We start from the raw sequence: 16621 nt of genomic DNA, 5'->3' as shown, positions 1-16621 counted from the left end.
AAGATCAGAGTTCTCCTTGTTCAAGGGAAACCCAATTACCCATCATTTTCCATAATAATAAAGGTAGAGGGAAAACGGAGAGTTTTTTTTTAAAAAACAGTTAGGAACTCCACTATACAAAAACAAATTCAAATCATGATAATCGGACCCAATTTTTAAGAAAATAATTGCATCAGGCACATTTTAAAAACTTACTTTAATACATAGGCACCAGTAATATGGAATATGTAAAGGCAAATGTAGTACAGCTGTCGAGCGATATCCTCCTGTAAGATTCAATAATTTGAAACACATGAGGAACAAAAACTAAGTTGTCTAAATGACATCATGTGTGCCTTAAAACAGGTGTACATTTGCCTCCGTTCCTCAGAGGATTTGTTCCCAATGCCAGGTATGTCATCAGAAGATGAAACAGAGAGGAAACCAGGTTCTCTCTCACAGGCAGGGAGAAGTCAGATGTATTGCTTGAAGTCATTCTTGCATAACATTTAGCTAATGAAGAAGAACTGGATTAGTATATGCTTTGGAACTGATTGGCTCAACTGCCTGCCTATTTTCCGACTGAGGACTGGTGTGGAGGACTTCAAGAAAGGAAAACAAAATCAAACATAACTTCGCAGCAAAATAAATGATACCTTACAGCTACAACAAAAGGAGGAGCCCACACATTATTTCCTTGCATTCAAAATCATTCTAAATCATATTCCTTACTGGAGATAATTAATGACTTAAATGATGCTTCAATTTTTAAGATTTATTGATTGTTCTCCATATTCTGGAAATATACACAAAAATCTTCAAGTCAAATCATGGATCCTCCTCTCAACTACAGTAGAAAAGAAAATTTCTGCATAGACTGATGTCAATAGAATTGTTGTTACAGTGCAAGGGGTCACCTTTATCCCCATTATTTCCGCATCAGCTCTCCCAATCAACATTTCTTTCAGTGCCATTGTCCTGCCTTCTCCCCATAACTTTGCAAGTTTCATTTTCAATGAACTTCCAATTTCATTTCAATTTCTTGATTGAACTTGTCTCCACCACACACGTGGGCAGCACCTTGAGGATTCTGGGTAATCCAAGATGAGGACAGGAAAGATTTCTGGCTGTAAGAGCTGCTTTTTTTGAGGTATTTTAGGTGTTGGAGGTGATTTCCTCAAATTCCAGGAGCAGCAATTACTGTTTTATATGCTGTTGCATCGTTTTGGAACTTTGGAAAAAAAAGTCAAAACAACAACAGTTTTAAAAGGGAGCAGACAAAGGAAGCACATAGTGAGGACAGTGCAGAAGAAAGAGAGGGGGAAAGAGAGAACCTGCAGAGTTACTGCCTTTGCTGTTTGAATTCATGTATCGCTGGACATCGGAGTGCATCTGGGAAAATTAACAAAGAGTGAATTTCACAACCACTCTTGGAGGAATTGTTGGGTGAAGTTCACAGCACAGAATCAGATAAGTTCATTGTTGTTTTAAGTCTGTCCAAGAGAAAGGCTGCAGTAGTGAGTATAGTGGATTCTTTCTTGATTATATGTTTTTGGAAATAAGTCTACATGTATGGAATGAGCTGCCAGAGGATGTGGTGGAGGTTGGTACAATTGCAACATTTAAGAGGTAATTGGATGGGTATATGAATAGGAAGGGTTTGGAGGGATATGGCCCAGGTGCTGGCAGGTGGGACTAGATTGGGTTGGAATATCTGGTTGGCATGTACGGGTTGGACCGAAAGGTCTGTTTCCATGCTGTACATCTCTATGACTCTATATGTAAAAGTTATTCCTCACGATTTTTGCTTCTTTTAGACTTTTCGCTTCAATTTTTTCATGCACAGGAATATTTTCTCCCCACTTACTATGTCTACAGTTTAAGCTTCATGATTTTCAATACTTGAATCAGATCTCATTTTGGCCTTCTCTTCACAGTGGAGAAAGTGAGGACTGCAGATGCTGGAGATCAGAGTCAAGTGTGCTGGAAAAGCACAGCAGGTCAGGCAGCATCCATGGAGCAAAGAGAGTTGACATTTTTGGCAGAAGTCTTTCATCAGGAATGAAGCGTTTGGGGTGGGGGGGCTGAGAGATAAATGGGAGGGGCTTGGGGAAGGGGGTGAGGTAACTGGAAACGTGATAGGTAGATGAAGGTGGGGGTGAAAGTGATAGGTCGGAAAGGAGGGTGAAGCGGAGAGGTGGGAAGGAACTTGGACAGGTCAAGGAGGGCAGTGCTGAGTGAGAGGCATGGGAATGGGATAAGTTGAGGGGAGGGCAAATGAGGAAACTGGTGAAATCCACATTGATCCCATTGCAGGTTCCTAAAGCAGAAGATGGGGATTCTTCCTGCAGGTGGTTAGGATTTGGGTCCCACTCCACCAAGGAATCTTTTCGCATCCGACAGAAATTTACCTGTTCTTCCACTGTATCCATATGTCATCTACAGTATCCATTGCATCTGATGTGGTCTCCTCTACATTGGAGAAGACAGGACACAATTTGCAGATCGCTTCAGAGAACATCTCTGGGATATCCGCAACAACCAGCCCCACCGCCCATGTCTGAACACTTCAACTTCCCCTCTCATTCCACCAAGGACATGCAGGTCCTGGGCCTCCTCCATCGTCAAAGCCTAACCACCAGATGCTTGGAGGAAGGCGGCCTCATCTTCCACCTTGCGACCCTGGAACCACCCAGGATCAAAGTGGATTTCACCAGTTTCCTCATTTCCCCTCCTCCCACCTTATCCCAGTCTCAAGTCTCCAACTCAGCACCATCCTCTTGACCTGCCCATCTTTTTTCCCACCTACCTGCTCCACCATCCTCTCAGACCTATCATTTTCAACCCCACTTTCATCTCCCTATCACATTCCCAGCTGCGTTCCTCCCCAGCCCCATGCCCCTCCCATTTATCTCTTAGCTACCCACGGCCTACAAGCCTCATTATTGATGAAGGGCTTATGCCTGAAACGTCAATTCTCCTGCCCCTTAGATGCTGCCTGATCTGCTGTGCTTTTCCAGCACCCCACTCTGACCTTCTCTTCACCACAAGATCATACTCAACTTCTCTAACATATTTTCGTAATTGAAATTCCTCATTCTTGGAACGATTCATGTAAGACTCTTCTGCATGCTCTCCACTGCCTTCAAACTCATCTTAAATCGTGGCACCCAGAATTGTACACAATGCACCAGCTGAGGCCAAACTTACAATTAGTTCAATATAACCTCATTGCACTTGTATTCTACGTCCCTATTAATAAAGGCTGAATTATTTAACTGCTCTCCCATCTGTCCTACCATCTTCAATAATCTGACATCATATGCAACCAGGTCCCTCTGCACCTGCATCTACTCGAATTATACTCGATCTATTCACAATGTTGGTATCAAAATTTATCACTTCACACTTGAGTTTTAGACATTATCTGCCACCAACTTGTAAATGTCCTTCAGAAATTCTACACTAACCTCCAAGTTTCACAGCAAACTTCAAAATTGTACCCTGCACCCAAAATTCAAATAAATATCAGGAATAACAGGGGTATTACTGCTGATCCCCGAGGGACTCCACCACAATACTTCCCAAGTCCAAAAATCATCCAGTACCCATTATTGTATTCTATCACTCAGCCAAGCACATATCAATGTTGCAACTCCCTTATTATTCCAGGAGCCATAACTTACATAACAACACTTTATCAAATGCCTTCCAGAAGACCATTTTTACCACATCAGCAGCACTGCCCTGATCAACCTTGTCTGTTTTCTGGTGAGAAAAGTCCAGTAAGCTAGTTGAATACGATTCTCCCGGAAGAAATCCAAACTAGGTCTCTCGAGTTAACCCACACGTGTCCAGGTGACTATTAATCTGGTTTCAAATTATTGTTTTGAGATGCTTCCTAAAATTCTGAAGGTAAACTGACTGCTATGCAGTTGCTTGGCTCAACATTTGCAATTCTTACCTTTTACCTGCCTTCCTTACTTTCCCGTGCCTCTTACTACCTCTACACCTATTTAAGACTTTAAAATTTTCTTATGTTAGATTTTTCTCCATTCTCTTATTTACTTTTTCACCACCCTTCTGAACTTGAGGTAATCTAGTTCTCAATTTTATTTCCTACCACATCTGCAATAATCATACTTATTCTTTTTAATATTTTCAATCTCTTGTTATCTACAGTATTCTGAATTTGGTTACCCGACTAGTTTCTCTGAGGGAATGCATTAACAACTCTGATCATTCCATATGTGGGGAGAGGATGAGCAAAGAATTATACAATGGGTTCAGGAAAATCTTATTGCAATTCAACATTTTTTGAGCATCAAATGGGTGCCAGTTTCTCAGGGGGTTCTTTCAGACGTCCAAACTCGATTTCTTTAAAAGGTCACTGAGTTACTCTGTTACTTTGGATTTCCATTTCATCAACAAATTTGATTTTACCTGATTAGATTATTGAGATGCTATGAGTAATAATAAAGAGGTATACAATTACCTTTCTAACTTTCTGAAAATAGAGCTCTGGTAATGCATGGAGCCAATAGGCAATCTGGCAAATGTAGAAAAATTTCACCTGAAAACTGAACCAAATAAAAGATTGAAACTAACAGTATAGCAAGTGCATAACAAAGTTATTTCAGATTTTTCAGTTTTTCCAAAACATGGATCAATTTTTAAAAAACATATTCAAATGGATGATCAGTTAGAAGTAATTTAATTGAAATGCATTTTGCAAGAATCACATTGTATACAATCAGGTTGCTACTGAATCGATTATGTTCTCAGTCCAAGTTGGGTTTGAAAGCCTTCATTCTTACACACAAGAGGAGTTGGTCTTCAACTTCTTGAGCATGCTCCACCATTAAAATGGACAATGGTGGATGATCTTCGCAAACCTACTGAGCTACCTTTGTTCCATAATCTTAAATACCCTTACTAATAAAATGTTATCTAACTTGCTCTTAATAAGCTTGAACTACACCACTACCCCCAGCCTTCTGGCTGTAGCCTGGTATCTCATTCAAGTAAACCTAAATAATGTGGAACTCATTCGCCCCAATGTTTCCTCATCCAATATACCCAAAGGTTCACTTACTAATTGGAATGGTTAAATAGTGTTTTAAGTGGAAATATTGAGGGCTACATTTCACTTCCTAAGGTCAGTGGTGCCAGTGCAACATCACTTCCGTTTTCCCAGCAGAGATCAAATAGCTCAGTTCTTCAGAATCTAACAAAAGTGATTTGCTTACCTTAATTCACCAATGGACAATATATAATCATGACATAGCTCGAGCAAAGAAGCAGGATTCAACCCACCCAAAGGCAACAAACCAGATGTTGTTGGCAGCAATCTAATTCACATCTACCTTCCAGTCAACTAAGCTACATGACCCCAAGAGTCAGAGATTTTGTCAGAACATACACTTTTACCTATATCAAAAAAACAAAATCGCTGGAAAATCTCAGGTCTGGCAGCATCTGATTTCTCTCCACAGACTTAATGATTCTTGTCCCATTGCAGCCTGGAGCTTGGGCTAATGATGGTAGAGGCTCTAATTTATTTCAATCACATGAAGGGCCAAAGAGATCGCCCACTCTTACCACCATCTATTACCACATGTTCAAAAGATTTATCAATTGATACACAAGATGTTTGGCCACAATTGAACCCACCTTACTTGATAATAAAGTCTTGGAGCTGGGATTGAACTCAGCGCTACTGGCTCAGACAAAGAGACACTAACCACTTCACCCAAGTCCACTTTTAATAAGATATTCTTTAACAGTGATTTCTTAAAGCCCTTGCTGTCTTTTCATGATTTTTATTTTATTCTTTTATCAATTTTGGATCAAAGGTTTGAACTGGGAACTTAGAGTTAAACATAACTTCTATAACACAGGTAAAATCTTGTGTTTAACTAAACAAGCTATTCAATTGAGGGGCCAGGCGAAAAGTTGAATGCAGGTTGGCTCCTTGTCAAAAAGGTCTATGGACACTTCGGCACCAGGGAAGAGCATTGTATTTGCACAGATAGCAGAAGTTGGCTACTAACAAGGTCAGCATCCGAGACTTGGTTCCAGCAAGTCTAGAAAAAAAATATTATGCTAAATCAGATGGCAGACATTGAATGGTAACTACAACATTATGGAGGAGACAGTCAGTCTGTTGGTGAGTGGTCAGAGTTTGAACTGGGTTTTGTACTGTGTTGTGTGAAAGTTTTCATGCTGCAGCATCAGCAGCCAGATTTGAAAATTGTCTGCCTGACCTCCCATTAGCAGTTCCTGGAAGTTCAAGGAATAAAAAACTAAGCGCAAATATTACTACCTTTATCTTAGTGAACTTTAAATAGGACCCTGAACCCTACTTTTGACATAAGTGATATGCCTCTTATAGAGAAACAGCTCACTAACAATCAACAAAACTTAGATGAAATTGGCTACTTCAACGCTAATGCCCATGAAACCACTGCAGTCAATGGCTTCAAAACAGGCTGAGTAGGAAAGAGAGGAGAAGCCAGGAGAACTGGGGGGTCCTTTTAAGAGTGGATAGAAAATTAATGGTCAGGACAGTGGCAGTAGAGCAAGCTGTTGAAGAGAACAGAGATATTAAACAAACCGTTTGAGAGGGAGAGCATGAAAGCAGAACGTACTAGGAAAATTCAACAGATCAGTAGAGAGAGAACCAGAGAGGTAATATTTCATGCCCAATAGAGTTGCATTTCAAATCAATGTCCTCAAATGATCAATGTTTTAAATGAATCACAGCTGTGTTTAGATTAAATCAATCTTTTTCTGAAAGATTAATTTCTTCGTCCAAAAACTGTTATCTCGTGTCAATGAGTGAGCCCTTCAACCAAGGTTTAATAGAAAACACTGCCTGTTCATAGTAAAAAAAAAAGGAACTGGAATACAAAAAAAGTTTTAATCATATTTAATAATATTTAGATTAGATTACTTACAGTATGGAAACAGGCCCTTTGGCCCAACAAGTCCACACCGTACCTTTGAAGAGCACCCCACCCAGACCCATTCCCCTACATTTACCCCTTCACCTAACACTATGGACAATTTAGCATGGCCAATTCACCTAACCTGCACATTTTTGGATTGTGGGAGGAAACCGGAACACCCGGAGTCAACCCATGCAGAAAAGGGGAGAAAAGGGGAGAATGTGCAAACTCCACACAGACAGTTGCTTGAGGTGGGAATTGAACCCGAGTTTCTGGGGCTGTGAGGCAGCAGTGCTAATCATTTAATCATTTCTTTCTTTTTCCCTTCCACTCCTAAAAATGCCAATTAGAGTCACAGAGATGTACTGCACGGAAACAGACCTTTTGGTCCATCTTGTCCATGCCGATCTGATATCCTAACCTAATATGATCCCACTTGCTAGCACTTAGCCCATATCCCTCTAAACCCTTCCTATTCATATACCCATCAAGATGCCTCAACCATTTCGTCTGGCAGCTCATTCCATAAACACACAAACCTTTGCACGAAAAAGTTGTCCCTCAAGTCCCTTTTGTATCTTTCCCCTCTCACCCAAAACCTATGCCTTCTAGTTCTAGACTTCCCCACACCAGGAAAAATACCTTGTCTACTTACCCTATCCATGCTCCTCATGATTTTATAAACCTCGAAGGTCAGCCCTCAGCCTCCAGTGCTCCATGGAAAATAGACCCAGCCTATTCAGCCTCTCCCTAGAGTTCAAATCCTCTAACCCTGGCAACATCCTGGTAAATCTTTTCTGAACCCTTTCAAGTTTCACAACATCTTTCCGATAGGAAGGAGACCAGAACTGCACACAATAATCCAAAAGCGGCCTAACCAATGTCCTGTACAGTTGCAATATAACCTCCCAACCCCGATACTCAATAAAGGAAAGCATACCAAACTATCTATCTGCAACTCCACTTTCAATGAACTATGAACCTGCACTCCAAGGCCTCTGTTCAGCAACACTCTCCAGGACCATTAGGACTCATTACAATCCAGTATTTCAATAAAGAGGGGCTGTTTGCCCTGGAGCATGTAAGTTTAGATCTAAAAGGCAACTTTTTCCACAGAGAGCGGTGTGTGCATGGAATGAGCTGCCAGAGAACATGGTGCAGGCTTGTACAATTGCAACATTTAAAAAGCATTTGGATGGGTATATGAATACTAAGGGTTTAGAGGCATATGGGCCAAGTGCTGGCAAATAAGACTAAATTAGTTTAGGATATCTGGTCGGCATGGACAAGTTGGACCAAAGGGTCTGTTTCCATTCTGAACATCTCTATAAATTATGACTCTATATGTTCATACATGAAGCTAACACAGGGGAATCAACTGTTTAGTTGTGTAGCATATTGCTTAATTAATGCTGCTTTCACACTCCAATCCTCGCCTATGTTGCACAAGTGTCGCACCAACATGTCAGCAATACTGTCATCTACTTCAGCTCAGAAAGGTCTACATGTTGTATTTTGACAAGCAGAAAAGTATAGACAGACAAAGCCACAGTTGGTCAACAATTTCACATGCAGATATCCTCCAAAAGAATCCTGGCATAAAACAACATCTTACAATACTCATTCTATGAGAACGGTTAAACAGAAATCATGAAAGTTAAAAGTAGAATAAAAGTACTTCAAATTCCTAATGAATTTTCCAACATGATTCTTCTTCCAGAACCTCTCAACACTTCTTTTAACACAAAATATTTTCATTTTATCTAAAATTTAGGAAAGAGTGCTTACAACATGTGTGTGTGTGGATATCCTTCCCATAAGAGAGTAGGATCAGTGGTAAATTTCTCCTGGAGAGGGGAGGGAGGGAGGAAAGAGACACGCAAGAGAGAGAATGAAAATCAGTAAATTACAACTTTAATAATACTATATAAATTATAAAATTAATTATTCCAAAGATAGATTCTTACTCCAGTCAGGATGCTTGCACCCCAGATAAAGGAGAACAAATAGAAGAACGCCAGCTGGCCAGATTCATTGAATTTACTGTGCTTCGTTTTGGACAAATGCAGCCGTCTATTTATTTTCTGAAAGAGGTAAAGTTGATAAGGAAAGAAAGTCACAGAATTAGCCTGCAATCTTAAGTTCAAAACATAAACCTAGCTGGTTAAGATTCAGGTTAAAATCAAATGTGATTCTCCAACCTAATGATAAAATAATATATTCTACATGTCTACAACTTTTGTAATTCTCAATAAGTGACCAAATAATGCCACTTCTTCAGAGCTGATACAACTGGAATTTGTGAATTTAGTTTACAATTGAGAAAGTCTTTTTCCCCCAACTCCCCCTTTGTAGCAATCCATTAGCAATTAACAGAAACTAGGCTTCCCCCAATTTGGTTCTGTTGGATTGCTTCCAAAATAGCTACATCACTTTTGTTTGGATCCTTTGTCAGTGGCAATATCTGAGGAGCTGTGCATCACATACATACACAATAGCTAACTCGAAATAAGGTTGTCTCCACAAATCCTATGAATTGGTAATTCAAATGTCGATAGCCAACCCGGATTGGGTTTAACATATTGAGTAAACGGTTCAAGTAACCCCATTAATTTCCTAACATATCAACTATGAAAGATAGCCAAACAAAAAAAAGTCCGAAAAACGTTGCTTTTTGATATATCCTCACAGAGTTCAAAGCCTTCTGGCATGGAAAGGGAAATCAAGTTGGACAGTAATGCTTTGGTTGACAGTAAAGTCTGAAGAAAAGATTTAAGCCTGATATATTTCGCCCCTTTGAGATACAATTTTATGACTAGCTAAGTCTGGTACACACTGAACTTATACACTTGGTTTATGAGTCTGTGACCAATGCAAGACCTGTGTTAATGGTTATGGTTCGCCATGCAAAAAGTAAATATCTGTTTAAGGATTAATTTGTACAAAGCATTTAGGAAAGAACAGAAAAGTTTTCATTTACAGAGACTTAACAATGGATTTTCTTAACTGTCAGAAGAAATGTAATCCAATTAAGACAGTGATTTAACAGTATTAAGAGGAAAAATGTTGTGTGCATCAGGTGCAGCAAGTGGGAAATGGATGCCCAAGGCAAATGAAAAACAAGAGGTTTGGATAGCACAAAGGGGAACAGTGAAAATTTAGCAATTGTAAAAACTGATGTGATGCAATGCCACGTCAACAGGAAGAAGAATTAAGATGACACCAACAGGAAGGTATGGTGGGGAAAAACATGAATGCGTTCCTATATTTTCCTTAATGTAGAAAAATGATTGAAATGCTTTTCATAGAAGCACAAACAAAAATGAAAATAATTAAGAGCCGGAAGGAGTTAGAGGGTTGAGAAAGAGGTGTTTTAAAAGAAAAACGTAGACAGTTTGGGGCAGGCAGGAGGTCTAGGAAGAATTTCTGGAGGCTGTGCCCTGGGTAGCTGAAAGCACAATCCATAATGTAAGATTAAAAAAAAGGAAAAGAAAACAAATGATGGCAGAAGCTTGGAATTGGAGAATTTGAGGGAGCTAAGGAGATTAGAGATAGGGTAGGATGTTCAGATATAAAATTTAATGTGTTAAGTACTGAGGAACCTGAAACAGTGAAAACAGTACTGAAAAGAGAGAGTGTGGCTTGCTGTTCTGTAAGATGCATAAAGACTTTGGAATGAACTGTACTTTGAAGGAGGAAGAAAAGCAGGTCACCAACTAAGCTCTAAGACCACAGGTGTTAGATGTGCTGAGATGAAAGGGAAACAGCTCATGTTAAAGAAGTGGAAATAGGCAGTCATAGTATTTGGTAGTATTTACGGTAAGTACGCCATGTCAGGGACAAGAAGTAATACCAATACCATTGGTAGCATGAGGCAGTGACCGACAGAGGGATGCAAGAATGAACATTTGTTTGTGTTAATCAGGAACAGGTGCACTGGAAATGTAAGTATTCAGGCAGCCCTATTATTTCCCTTGCAGCACAGCAGGTTTTGTATCATTATTGACATGCCAGTGTTAGGCAATATTTATAGATAAACATTCCAAACAGCATTTATGAACTATAGTTGACAACGGGAACACGAACAAGAAAATTAAATAGATTTGTAGACTTATATTTATTTGCTATTTGTGTCTTAATGCGTAAATACTATACAATTCATTATTTATATAGAAAAAAAAGCTTTTTAAAAAAATTATAAAAGTATAAAAGGTAGTATAACAATCTTATGTTACAAAAACATTAACATTAAACAACCTACTACTCTACAAAACAAACCAAAGCTATCACAAAGGTATGAAACAATCTTTCCATGTTACAATTCCATTAATAAATTAACTTTGCAAATTAGTTTAAATTAGCTTAAATTATATTAGGCTAACCCAACTTAATATAGGTCAAATTTGATAAAATCAACTTCAATTAAATTACACCACCCGACGTACCCCTGCCGAGGATCCCATCTGCAAAAGCATCAGTTATTATACCCGTATTTATTCAAGCTTCCTCCCTCCAGGACTCCCAGACCGCCAAATCCGGCCTTCATGGCTATATGAAGGCCCTAGTCAATATGGCTGACAGGTCAACGTCTATGTAATTTAAAAAAGGACCGCCACGTCTTTATAGAATAGTTTTCTGCTGCACCACATTCATAAGAAAATCCAGACGAATGTGCTCCGTCACTAATCTACACCACCCCGTGAATTCCTGGGGCTCCAACAAAGCAGGTGAACAGTGAGGTCTTAGGTAAATTACCCTCACCCGACCACATAATCCTCCATGCTTTGACTAAGTTTATAATAATTGGGCTTCTACAATGCTCAGCAACAGATTTCAACCTATCCATAAATAGCAAATTAAGGAGGGGGTCACCTTGCCTGGGAAGCTTTGACATTAAGTCATATCAACATTTGATCCTTCCACACCTAGTCACTCACATAGGACAATAAGGCACCTACTTGGTATTGCTTGAAGTTGGGGAGATCTATCCCCCCACCCGATACCCTGTCGGAGTTGAAACTTTGTGAATTTAAGAGGGCGCCTATGACACCAAATGAAGGATCCATGCCAGCCACTGAGCCTCCGCAGCACTGATCTGGGCAACGACAAACGGGTGTATTCTCATGGGGTATAGTGGCTGAGGAAGAACATTCGTTTTTAATCAGGGCTATTCCACCTAACCACAATATTGACAACCCCTCCTAACGGTGAAGAGCTTGTTTTATCCTTTCAATCAATTGCACAAGTTAGCTCTATTCAGCTGGTGGAAAGCAGGGGTAATAAAAATATCCAAGAAAACCTTTTTGTGACCACCGAAAAGGAATTGTCCCATCCTCCAGGACAGGCACTCCCAACCAAGCTGCCTTACTGCCTACTCCATCCTCATAACCCTCCGATCAGTATAACGCCATGTAGAATTTCCTGAATATGACATTGATCTTTTTAGACGGAGCGATGATGCCAGTTCTCTCCCTAATGGAGACAATGGACTGTGGGGCACTTTTCTTCCTGGCCAGAAATGCCAGGTATCTACCTGGCTTATCACCAGATACATATAAACTTTGCTTTGCAAAGGAGACCTCTCTCTTTGCCACGTGGTTAAGTACTGAATTCAGAGTAGCCCGGAGAGCTGTGACCCACTGTCACTTAGCCACAGATGGTCTATCATAATATGCCGATTCGGCTGCCTTCAGCCGGGCCTCAAGCATACATTGCTGTTCTCCTCTTTGCCTCTTCCTGCTCCTTAAATAAGTCCCGGTGGTCTCCCAAAGCATCGATGGGTCACTGGCCGTACTCGAGTTAATGTCCCAGAAAGCTCTCTACAGCCTTGTGAAGTACTCTATAAATTTGCTATTCTTCAAAAGAGGGAATGCTACATATCTATTCCACAAGTGCATGTTCATAAATCTGTCACTATTTCAGAAACAAGCCACACAGGTGATCTGTCCTTGGCCTCATCTCATTCTTGGACCATTTTAGTGAAAACTACCACTCCTCAACCTACATACACACAAAGACAACAGCTCAGCCCTCCACAAGTTGTCCTTACCTTTGTTGTTGCAATGCTTGTCTCATCTGCATCCCAGCATGCTACCTCCAATTCTCAGACTGACTCCCCCAACTTCCCTATTACAGGAGTGGCACCTTCACGGAGCTTCCCCTTGGAACCACCACCACCCTCCCATCCCCCAAAAGACTGGCTAAACTGGACCTACAGGTTTTATGGTTGCCCACTTCAGGGACTGTAGTGGTACAGACTTTCTGACCCTCCTTAAGCAGCTAATGAACCAGATCCAAGCCCTGACCAGAATGCAAATTATAATCTTGATTTACTGTGGTAGGACCCCCTGACCGACAACACTCTCCATTGATGTGACAGATAAACTTGCCAGTTAAACTGAGACATGCCAATTTGGTTGAAGTGCATGCAGGGTGTTTGTGTATGCTGTCAGCACATGCTGCAACTGTGAAATCAATGTATGTCACCATATAATAATATGTGGAAGTTCCAGTGTTGGACTGGGGTGGACAAAGTTACAAATCTCACACCACCAGGTTATCGTCCAACAGGTTTATTTGGAAGTACTAGCTTTCACAGCGCTGGTCGTTCATCAGATACCTGAAGGAGCGCCACTCTGAAAGCTAGTGTACTTCCAAATGAACCTGGTGTTGTGAGATTTGTAACTATATAATATGTTCAATCCTGATGACTGCTGCCAATCATGACAAGCTGCTTGCTCTGTGTCTGCACCAAACAATGAATCAAACAGAAGTACACAGCTTTTAAACTCTGGCTTAGGGGTCAAAGTGTGCAAACGCAACATACAGAGCCGTAATGTAAGTAAGCTCTAAGAGAGAAAGTGATGCTTTGCCTAATTCATGAGTTGGATATCTGTCCTGGTGCACAAATTGTCTTGGCAACAGCATTTTAATGAAAAGTGCAGAACTATATTACAAATGGATTGGATGCCGCTGGTCGAGGGATGTAGGTGGTCACTGTCTACAGAAGTGGAAATGTGTTGCTGGAAAAGCGCAGCAGGTCAGGCAGCATCCAGGGAACAGGAGAATCGACGTTTCGGGCATAAGCCCTTCTTCAGGAATGGGGAAAGTTTGTCCAGCAGGCTAAGATAAAAGGTAGGGAGGAGGGACTTGGGAGAGGGGCGTCGGAAATGTGATAGGTGGAAAGAGGTCAAGGTGAGGGTGATAGGTCAGACTGGGGTGGGGGCGGAGAGGTCGGGAAGAAGATCTCAGGTTAGGAAGGCGGTGCTGAATTTGATGGATTTGACTGAGACAGGGTGGGGGGAGGGGAAATGAGGAAACTGGTGAAATCCGACTGTCTACAGAAGTCATGATTTGGAGATGCCGGTGTTGGACTGGGGTGTACAAAGTTAAAAATCACAACACCAGGTTATGGTCCAACAGGTTTAATTGGAAGCACACTAGTTTTTGGAGCATCACTATCACCGGATGAAGGAGCGACACTCCGAAAGTTAGTGCGCTTCCAATTAAACCTGTTGGACTATAACCTAGTGTTGTGTGATTTTTAACTGTCTACAGAACGTGCCCACAGATGCTTGGAACTGACGAGGGCTTCAACATTGTTTGTCAGCTGTTTCAGGCTGTCAGGAAGTCTACCATAGGCCACCGTAAACTCTACAGGTCCAGGTTGGCCAGTTTTTTGATGGGTGGCGGGGTGGCAGTTAGTCCAAGATGGAGGCCTGGAGGAGCACAGCAAGCTGGAGTCACTAGCTACTTTGACTTTCATGTCCAGAATTGTCGTCAGCTAATTTCTAAACATTGGTTTGGAGAGTGAGGATATAAATTCAGAGAGATTCAATAATAATGGCATGTTATTCCAAGGCAGCAGATGCAAAAGGGCCTTTGAGTGCTCACAAGAGAGAGTGCCTTATCCTGCCTGTCAACACTTGGTTGCAGAATTAGACTTCTTCTGTCAATGTCAGGAATCTTGTTTCTGCTCATCTCCCTGTACTTGCTCAATTAACTTGCCAATGACCATGTCATTCAGGGGCTGGAAAAATTCCACCCAGTGCTTCTGGTATGTAAATCAGGGAAGGGAACCAAGTTGGGAATGAATTGAATGGTCAGCCAGAGAAATCAGTATACTTGGAAAATCCACTTTCAGCATGATGGACAGGCATGACAACAAAAGCTGTGTCACATACATAAAGAAAGGAAGTAATTTGCATTTATATAGCAATTTGAGGCCGTCTTAAGCCAGCTAAATATAGATATGCTTTTAAAGGTATTAGACAAGGGATAAATATTGACCTCAGAACCATGGAGATTACCCTGATTGCATTTGAAGGCTATGATGGGATATTTTGCATCCATATGATAGAACAGATCAGGATTTGGGTTAACACCTGATTCAACATTTGTGCAGAAAACGCTGGATGGTTCAGCCTGGATCACTAACTCAAATCTCAGGGGCAGGACTTAAATCCACAACCACTTCACTCAGATGCAAGAAAGATTGTTTCATCTAGAGTGCAATAACTAAGAAATGGAAGATCCTTTTAATGCAGCAAAGATTGAGCAGACATAAGTAAGGTCATCCAGCCCATAGTCCGGGTGGAGTTGCATAGAAGTGCTTAGTACTTTGAAGGTACCCTTAAATATAGGCAGCAAAAAGGATTTGTACTTCATGCAGAGCAAGAATTTTGGTAACAAAATTTAACAGAGGAAGTCACTATTTTAAGTCCCTACATTTTAATGCTGGTCAATTAATGAGGACATACTATCGTCCCGGTTTCTGTCTTCCCACTGCCAATCTTCCAGCTCATAGTGTCTGTCACACAGTGACCGTTCAGTTCACAGCATACATCCATTCAAGTTAAAAATGTTCTAACTGCCTCTTGCTCACCTAAGGGTTCAAAATAACCTAACAACAAACTGCAGAGGCAGACAGCAGGAGAAAGGGGTCAGGAAATGGTAGAAGCCAGAAGATTGATGATCTGTAGACAAAGAGGATCGAGACCGGGATATAGGAGAAATAAGAAGTTCATCAAATTGAAGCAGCAGCAGGGTGCAAGTACAAAGTTTAGCATACTTCTATTAACTTTCAAATTAAATTAACTCAAAAATATATTTAATTTACAATACACAAATTTAACCACATTGCAAAGTGTTGCAACTTAATGTGTACGTTTTAATTTTTTTAATGACAATTTTTAAGACCAACTTGAGCTTTAACAACTGATTTAATGCAAAGATCTGATTTGCTTAAACTTGATTCAATTCAACTTGAACTTTTCTTAATCATTGAATATATCCCCCTTGACTTTCTCACAAATAAGGTGCATCAAAAAACTGAATTATTCTATAAAATATGGCAGCTCTTTTTGAACTATATCGACACAAATATTTTGGCCATATTGTCCAGGGCTTTTGTCTGGCTGTGGGAGTGGTTCTGGCTGGTCCAGGGACTCCCGGGAGGAGGAATCCCATATAAATACGGGTTTCATTATGACTTGATGTAAATCTAATTTGAGCATGTACTTAGTTATTTAATTATTCTGTTGTTTAATCGCTAGAAAAAGGAAGGGAAAAAGGAAGGAATGAAAGGAGAAGGAAGGAAGGAAGGAAGGGAAAAAGGAAGGAAAAACGAAGGAACGAAAGGATCGAGAAAGGATCGAAAAAGGAAAAAAAAAGAAAAAAAGGAGAGGGAAGGA

General features: G+C 40.6%; 1 protein-coding gene across 4 annotated transcripts in view; it reads right to left on the bottom strand.

Annotated features, from left to right (window-relative positions):
* Positions 1–16621, bottom strand: part of LOC122560232 (translocating chain-associated membrane protein 1-like 1) — a 103340-nt gene that overhangs the window by 21721 nt on the left and 64998 nt on the right. For 3 of the 4 annotated variants that reach the window (XR_006314705.1, XR_006314706.1, XM_043710705.1), the window contains exons 4-7: positions 8897–9013; positions 8718–8776; positions 4475–4559; positions 196–266 (exon numbers count right to left, since the gene is read on the bottom strand). Coding sequence is in view for 2 of the 4 variants with exons in the window: in XM_043710705.1 (XP_043566640.1) it covers positions 196–266; positions 4475–4559; positions 8718–8776; positions 8897–9013 (332 nt within the window). In the remaining 2 variants the exon portion in view is untranslated. The remainder of the gene's footprint in view (positions 1–195; positions 267–4474; positions 4560–8717; positions 8777–8896; positions 9014–16621) is intronic. The other variant, XM_043710706.1, reaches the window with a different exon arrangement.

This window comes from Chiloscyllium plagiosum, chromosome 20 (assembly GCF_004010195.1).
Source record: "Chiloscyllium plagiosum isolate BGI_BamShark_2017 chromosome 20, ASM401019v2, whole genome shotgun sequence".
In the NCBI taxonomy this organism is placed as follows: domain Eukaryota; kingdom Metazoa; phylum Chordata; class Chondrichthyes; order Orectolobiformes; family Hemiscylliidae; genus Chiloscyllium; species Chiloscyllium plagiosum.
The sequence above is the reverse complement of the archived record's forward strand: the minus strand, read 5'-3'. Positions and strand labels throughout refer to the sequence as shown.